The following is an 8,907-nucleotide window of genomic DNA, read 5'->3' as shown; positions in this document are numbered from 1 at the left end:
GAACGTTGCCACTGGCATTGTCGTATTATAATTATACTGCTCTGTAGCGATAAATGATGTCAATGATAACACTATATAACAGTTGTTTTTATAATCTAGACTGCATGGAATACGCAAGAAAACTACTGCGAACCTCAAAGTCAAAATGAGCTAATAACTAATGTTTATAAGCTATTTTCGATATTACACTTCCTTAAAAGTGTGCTAGTATAGTCAGCCTCTCTGAAGTGATCGCTGCAGACTTTACGAAGGCATTTTAACTTGGTTATATCGCTATGACGATACGATCGGCTATTCGTGATTCCTGTATCTTTCCAACTGACCGGTTGATTGCGCAATCGTTGTAACACCTCTAACTCCCGCTGCGCCACCTGCTGACAAAGCTAGCGGCTAACCCCATTAAGGTACGTTCCGGTATACCGGACCGTACCCAGGGTACGCTCCGGCAGTACCCCGGGGGACATAGACCCTCTCAGCACTAGTAGAATGTATCTCTGGGTGTATTCTCGGTATTGAGGCACAAGTAAATAACCGTAGGTGCTAATGAACGGGTACCCACATGTTATCTCGGGTTATAGGTTCTCGTGTACTCTCCTAGTTTGGGGCTGTAGACCGACAAATACAAGTGCGCGCGCTCAACCCCCCCCCCCGGACGCGTCGAGCTCATACACAAACATTAACGCACGCCGCGTAGTGCACTTATTGCCCGCTAGGCGGCGGCACCGTTTACGATACGCGGCTGCTATCCGAACACGCGCCCTCGTCACGCTGGTGTACCTACGGCTACAAATAAACACGCCAGTAAAAATGTAGGGCACGCGTGTTTAAAGGCGCGTGCTACCTGCATGACAGCCAGCGGGGGAACCTAGCTCCCCGGATGATGTTATGTACGGCAATGTGTCCGTGCTAGAGTAGTGGAAATGCTACTAGATGTATAGTTACTTTAATACGCGATTAGTTCGTGTAGATTGAGTTTTTACAACATTATATGAATAATTCGATAATGAACTTGGGTGAACTTTAGCCTGCTCATGTCAGTGTCTCTACCGCCCGCTACCACTGAGTTTATCTGTTCAAACGCCTTAAAGATTAATTAATTAAGAAGTCCTTATTAAAAATGTCACAAGAAGCATATATCTCAATGGGATGAGTAAAAGTTACTCATGTCATGGGGGCTGCTTCGAGCTATTTTACAATTGGTCCTGGATCCACACCACCCAATATAATATATGGCAAAACTAATAGTTTAAAAGTGTACTGAGTAAACCACAGAATATTACATATTCTTTCTATGCATTTTTGTAGAGTGGAACGCAACTGCCATGGTTCACCTAACAAGTGCGACTGCATATACACGACCCGCTGCCACGGCGTACGTATAATAACACATAGCAACGCTGTGACTAGCGCTTGTTCCAGGATATTCCGGATCAAAAGTAATAGCATAATTTTAGGACTTTCCGATTCCTGGGATGTCACTTGGTTGGCATGGCATGTGTCAGTGTCATGGAGAAGCTGCGAAATCACTCTCTTCCTCGCTCCTGTATTATGAACGCAGTACGAGGGCAGCAGGAGTGTATGGATGGTAGCAGCACTTGTATTGGAACGACAACATATGTGCTAACCTAAACCTAGACAGACGTTATAAATCCATCCTTTAACTAACCTACTTCTGTAACACGGATTTAATACGAATTTATTGTATTCTTTTATGTATTATATATCCTTATTGAATAATCTGACAATAGGTGAAATAATGAGATCATTGGCGAATGTGTACAAATGTTCTATCTTTTTTTTTTATATCTCGCCAAGAGGTTTTACGGGATTTCCAATTCTTATCGGAAACTAGACTTTATTCTCTCTCTTCTGAGGTGGATGATTTTTTTCGTGAATTTACGCGAAGCGTAACTGTCAGTGTAAAAGACGTTGCAAATTGCGCGCGTGTAGAAAAAAAACGCTTAAAAATAAGTATGAAAGAAAATATTTGAGTTTACAAAATATCTTCGCCTTGCACTGTATAGCGTCGGTATGTGGCATTGTAATCTCTTAAAGTAGGCCGATTTCAAACTTAGGGTCAAACCTCGAACACTACTAAGATAAGATAGAACCGCCCTAACTATGGTAAGTTGTATGTCATTTATGTGTTATGTAACCATTACAAACCTATGGTAATTAAAACCCTGTATGTTTATTACATTAATGAAATATTCAACATTTTGTCCGTTCTATATATTTGCAAAAGTTCGATAGCCTCGTGTATTTTGTTCTGCAACAGGACATTTCCTCGCTTTTTTGAGAAAATAAATGATACGCCTTAACGTTATTTTAATGTATAAAGTTGCAGTATTCGCTTCTTATTGCATGTGCTTACTCGTTATGCTCTACCATTTGTGTTTGCCAGTCGGTGTGCAAAGAATAAGTTACAATTTTCTATCCCTCTCGTCCTGCTATTTAGCGCAATGTTTCATTTAAAAAAGACTTTGCATTTAAGCTCCATACTGCGACTTTATTAAAACACTGAAGAGACACTCTGACATATATTAATGATCTTCGCATCTAGGCGCGTCAACGAATTCACTTGTTAATGTGTGTCTGTACTCTGTATACGCATGTGTATATAAATGGTTGCCTTAATTTCCCCTTATTGTCTGTAGGTGTATGTCAGTTGAACGAGGGTTGCTTACCTAATTAGGTTATTTGCGCGACAACTACGCTATTTATGGGTATATACCAACCGTAAATGCATAACCCAATAAAATTTCATTAAAACAAGAGTATTTATTAAAACAAGAGTACAAACTTTGATATTGCATTTCTTCTACATAGTTGTGTTCGACATCTAGGCTACGATTATTTGCTCTATGAGATTCGAAACAAATGAGGAATCTCTGTGCACTACATAGATATATGCTCAAACATAATTCAAGGCGTAAAACGATATTATTTACATATAACTCCATCATTTAGTTGACCGCGGTGACTTCTGGGGAAAGCTATCGTCTCCTTCACAAGTGAAGGGCATTTATTTATATCCACTTAATTATGAAGTAGGCCAGCTTGTTGATGATGTTGGTGTTGCCATCGAGGGCGACTGGGGAGACACTGCCATCGTGAGGTCAGCAGTCATCATCTTCTCGTGAAATCTGGATAAAACAGGGAGAGACGTTGTAAAAAACGGTCGCGTATACTATCGAGGCGAAACTTGACAAAAAACGACGACTTATTACCGATTTGAATTATTGAATAATTTCGTTGGCGTGTTTCGCAGTCATGCGATATTGCAGTAATCGTTTACTCTGTTCCAATTTCTGGATTGTTTTTGTTCTTTTATATAATCTCGTTTAATAATCAAAAAATACCTACCAGGTGTGACGTGACCTCGAGCTCTCCGCTGCGTGCTCAACCGGCTGCGCGCTCTCCGCTGCGCAGGGTTACGGGGTGTCCTCTCTCACCGCATCTTCCTGTCAAGCATGGGTGACATTGGCGTGACATTGCCAAACCTTCCTCAGTGATAAGACACTGGTGTGGAACTTGCATAGGTCGGTGTTCAGTCGGCCCCACACACGCAGACGCATGCGCAGTCGTATGCAACTGATGCTGCCGTATCTGTAGAATAGCAAGACATAAAAAATGTAATTAAGGAACCATTAGGTAGCACGTGATGCCGTCCCATCGCAACTTAAGGTATGTCAGAGACACTCGCGATATCTTTAGACGCAATAACAATGGCGTTCAGTACTACAACTATTGTGCCCTCCCCGTTTACGTACGATAGAGATCTACAGCAGTAACACCTATACTGCAGATGAGTTCATGCTAATGGCCGCCATCTTTGTTGCACGGCGCGCTATTTCTGAGTCAGAGAAAACCTGTCTTACACTCAATGGCCTTGATTACGTGCCTTTGTGGGCACTCAGGCTCACGCGTGAGCGTTAGGGGGATGCATAGAACACTGGGGCTTACCACCCGCGTTGCTACAGAGACCAACGTACAGCTACAAATACAACGAGACTTTGTTGCTGCGGAGGGGAGGCGGATCGCGCCGAAGACAAAGCTAAAGAGCTACCGTTTATGACGGTGGGCAGTAGAAATGCGACATCAGTACGCTAAAAGATGTTATAGTAATATAAATCTATCTTCATATTTCTACATTCACTCTCAGCATCTCACTCATCTATACGTCGCTTCAACATGTTATTACTGGGCGCGTATAGGATGACCTACCGTCTGCCTGCGTGCTGATGGAATTCTGGAGATAGTTAACGGCCATTTCAAGAATGTCTGCCTTCTCCAGGGTAGAGTAGAGGGAAGGATCTTTGTTCATCCCCTCCAGTACGAGTCTCTTCAGCTCCTCCATGCTACTGTCCAACTGAACGTCAGCTCGCTTCTTGTGCTTATGCAACTTCGGTTTGAGAAACTGTGAATCAATAACGAAATAATTCATTAATGATTTCATTCACACATTTCCGAAGAAATTCAACGCCGATTTCATAACCACCAGACGTCAACATACTGTGGCTGCAACTAACTCTACGCATACGGTATCATTATTAAATTAATTGAAGAAAGTTTTAATCACGTAATTTTCTTAGCATTTATTTCCATTATACTGGGTAGTTACTCGTAAATATATTGTGTCAGTATAGAGTCATAAACAAATATGCACACACATCTATAAACAATAATATTACCAGGGGTGAACTCTTTCGACAAATTTGACATAACGGCTCTTGTCATTATATTCACTCCTGATATTATATAGATGTTCTAACAGTATTGCACGAGGTAAGTCATTAGATATACGATCTATCATATCGATAATATCGTATCTAAATCAGTTACCATGCATCAAATTCGCGTGATTTCTTACCTTTCTGAGCGCGTCTTTCAACGTGTTCTTCAGATTATCCATGTTCGTCTTGCTGAACATTGTTAGATTGATGGCACGGCCGGGCTGGTATGAAAAGGAGCAAGCGTGCCGATGCGTGGGTGTCTCAGGAATGTGTGCCGCCCGTCTGCCATGCGCCCCTATTTATACCGGCAGACGTCCCGGACAGGCGGCAGGTGTCCGGCGGACTTACGACCCGTGTGAACGATCGCTCGAGACTCGTTCCCACGTTCCGGCGTCTGCCAATCACGTGAACTCCGCTATTGTCATCGTGCGATAGCAATAGAAAAGGTAAACTCTCGGGTCCGTGGTGTACGCGCTGCGTGAATGAATGCGTATTGTAGTCTATAGAGCGGCGAATGGATGGTTGAGCTTTACTCATCGGGGCTTTGTGAGCTCGTGCTCTGGCTCTGCAGTTATGATCCGCGAGGGGACTCTGTAATTGTCTCGCCATGCGCAAAGCATAACATATACAGCCCGGGTTCGTACGCGTTGAATCTAATACCCGTGCGGCCCTTCGCTACATAGGTAGAGCTACTATAGCCGTATGCCTGCCATGTAGTAGACAGGGGTGGCATCAGAGATTGCCGAAGAGTTGATCTAAGGTCCCCGATGAAAGGGGGCTACACTTAGAAGGGGGCAAAAGCTGTTTAAAAGTAAAGGATTTTCTTCTGAATTTCAAGGATTAATATGCCATCGTTAACGTGTTTAGCAGCAAGGGCGGCGGAACCGGGGGGGGGGGGGGCACATGCCCCCCCCCCACATTATTATTATTATTATAATTATAATTTCTTTCTTTTTTTATGAATTATGTAGACTTCTTATGTTAATCATGTTAATTATGTTCATTATGTTATCTTCAATAAATACATAATAAACTAGAGCACTCGGAGAGCGCAGACCTCCGCCAAGGCAGCTCAATTCTCTCACTGTAAAAAATTATAATTAATTGGATCCGGATCACCACCAAAATGTCATCAATTCTAAGTTACCCCATTTCTGACCTATCGCTGAAAATTAATTAATTAATTAATTAATTAATTGATCCGGATCACCACCAAAATGTAACGCAATTATAAGTTACAGCTATTCTGACCTATCCTGAAAATTTTATTAATTACTTATAATTAATTAATTGGATCCGGATCACCACCAAAATGTAATCAATTCTAAGTTAGCCATTTCTGACCTATCCTGAAATTTTTTGACAAATCCGTCCATAACTTTTTCAGTTAGGCTGTACACAAACAAACAAACGCACAAACCAACAAACACACGCCGGTGAAAACATAACATACTGCCAACCCTTGGCGGAGGTAGCTAGGCATACATGATACGTAGCTATAGGCATACGTGATACGCATATATGTTGTTCACCGTATAGTAACCGGGAAACGCATTATGGCCGTAAAGGACGCCAGCCAAAAAACGTGTCCTTTTTTGGCTCTGCCCCCTGCAAATTAAATACGTTCGCGCGCGCCCTTGTTTAGCAGAAATTATATACGTATATATATATATATATATATAATATATATATATATATATATATATATTATATAACTATATTTTAATATATGATATGTAGAGATACATCAGCCCTTCATCTTGCCCAGAATTAAGTTACTGTGATTAGCATAGCACTACAGATGAAGAGCGACTGCAATCTTTTGTTTTATAGAATCTCGGACGAGTTTATATATTTTTTTCCCCTAAGAGAGTGCAGCTCCTGCGAAAGGGGGAAAAAGGGAAAAAAGGGTAAAAAATTGCGACACTGCATCGTAGACATTCGAAAGTGTATATAGTCAGCCGAAAAACACAGAGACACGAGTCATACGAAACGTGTCAAAGTAACGGATCTATTTGTGTTTTACGAGAATGACACGGCTTGTTGAACCAAATAAGAGAGTGGCTATACCTTCGAAGTGTAGAAGAAGAGAAGAAGTGGTAGAAAACGCGCAAAGGGACAAAGTGACGCAGATATTCAACCAAAGGACAAGAATCTTAATTGAGCCATTGAAAACGTTACAAGATTAGCCCGTGTATCTAGAAAACCTAAGAGTTTTAGTTTTAAATTCTTGTAAACTGCGGTGTACAATATGTACAGTTGTGTACTATATGTATGTAGTGGGCCTCGAGCCGGCCTCGACCCGAGTCTTCGAGTCCGAGGGCTCGAGTCCGAGTCATTACACTCCGAGGCCAAGACCGGCCTCGAGTCCTATAACACTGACACACACACACACACACACACACACACACACACACACACACACACACACACACACACACACACACACACACCACGTGCTAATTCGCCTGTCTATATACTCTTACTTTAACGCACACCATATGTACACGCAAACGCTTTATTGCACGTAAGGAATAACGATATCGTGGCGTGCAGTCGTGAGCATTTTTCGCCGCCTACAATAAGCCGACATGTCAAGAATCTACCCGTGAACCCGGTGAGAACGTACCGCCTCATTACCACCCCTACTGCTCACCCTAATACCTGCCTATGTCAGCAGAACACACGACAAACACAGACTTGTACGCGTTATCACAAGTAGCTCCCGCGTGCATGAACGCAGCGATAACCCTGTAATCACGGCTAGCTAGCTCCCGCATACGTGATCACCCACTAATAAGCCATGATCATAATTGGCTTAACATTACCGAATTTTCTCTCATTCACCGCGGGTTCAGCGACAAGTTTTTACGTTAATTCCCTCCCGCATAGGCCATCATCGCCAACTATTTAAATATTCCACCGCGAGACGCATATCCGCGGAGAGGTAACGATATGATTACGCCTCTATCATCGCACGCCGCGCTCTCATCAAGTCTATAGGTATTTAAATTTGTCTGGGTGTGTGTGCGCGCGCGCGTCGCACGGCAGCATTCGGGTGGTGGTGGCAGGTGTGCGGGCAGCCGACCGACCCGTGTGGGAACTCGTGGGTAAGTAGCATTCCCACGCCGCGAGAGCAACGGATCCTCAACATCTGCTGTCGTGTTTACCATCGGTGCCCCGCGGCAGGGCGCGAGCCGCGTGACTCATCATACACACACACGCACACACACACACACACACACACACACACACACACACCACACACAACACACACAAACACCACACCACACACACACACACACACAACACACGCGCGCGCAAGCACGCGCACAAACATTCAAGCAAGCACGTGCACACGCACGCCGATGCACGCACGCACGCCGACGCATGCACGCTCGCAGGGCCATACGTACGACTGGTGGCTGTGCCCTGCAGGCGTGCGCGCGTCCCGTAGATACAAGGGCAATGCGTGAGGAGATGTCGATACACGGCGTGACGTCATCGCCATCGCGAGGGCCGGCGACGCGTTATTAGTATTATAGGCTAATATTGATTGGATTCATACAGATAAATAAACCCATAAATCAATAACAAATAAAAATCTAGTAGGCGCGACGTCATTCAAATAAATTATCCTGCGTTTATTAGAACACTAAAATATAAGTATAGAAATAAACAAACAAGAAGAGAGCTATATATGAGCAAGAGCGTATTAAGAAGGCTTTCTTAATACGCTATTGATATGAGGCATAATGCCCTTAACAATCATGTACGTAGTACGCGCATGTGTGTGTCCAAATATCGTATGCACATAATCGCACTGTATTCGCAGGCGAATACACATCTTACTAGACCGTACAGACGCATTGCAAACTAATAAAACAAGTTATTGATGATATTTCTCGCTCGCAAGATCGAAGCATTACAATCCCTGCCGAGTCGCACGCGGAAGATTTGAGCCGTCGACAATAGCACTCCACAAAATACGCCTACATAGATGTGACAACATGCCGAAAGCCTCTTAATAAACACCGTGTTTGATGACAGTTTTCAGCAATACGACAGTATAAATAGCTATAATCCGATTTCAGTACAAGGTAGGCGAATAACAAAGGTACGGAATAAGCTCAATAATATACATATTTTTGGTTTCATTTATGCCAAAACT

At 43.1% G+C, this 8,907-nt stretch overlaps 1 protein-coding gene across 1 annotated transcript; it reads right to left on the bottom strand.

Annotated features, from left to right (window-relative positions):
• Positions 1 to 2,761: 2,761 nt before the first annotated feature.
• Positions 2,762 to 5,026, bottom strand: LOC106815688 (transcription factor HES-2-like). Its single transcript, XM_014820188.1, has 4 exons — positions 4,874 to 5,026; positions 4,228 to 4,420; positions 3,367 to 3,609; positions 2,762 to 3,146 (listed from the first exon to the last, which is right to left on the bottom strand). Exons 1-3 carry the CDS (start codon positions 4,931 to 4,933, stop codon positions 3,551 to 3,553), a joined length of 312 nt encoding a protein of 103 aa, XP_014675674.1. The 5' UTR covers positions 4,934 to 5,026; the 3' UTR covers positions 2,762 to 3,146; positions 3,367 to 3,550.
• Between the last annotated feature and the right edge of the window lie 3,881 nt (positions 5,027 to 8,907).

The sequence above is a fragment of the Priapulus caudatus genome, unplaced genomic scaffold, assembly GCF_000485595.1.
Source record: "Priapulus caudatus unplaced genomic scaffold, Priapulus_caudatus-5.0.1 Scaffold1175, whole genome shotgun sequence".
Classification (NCBI taxonomy): domain Eukaryota; kingdom Metazoa; phylum Priapulida; class Priapulimorpha; order Priapulimorphida; family Priapulidae; genus Priapulus; species Priapulus caudatus.
This window is presented reverse-complemented; position numbering and strand designations above follow the sequence as displayed.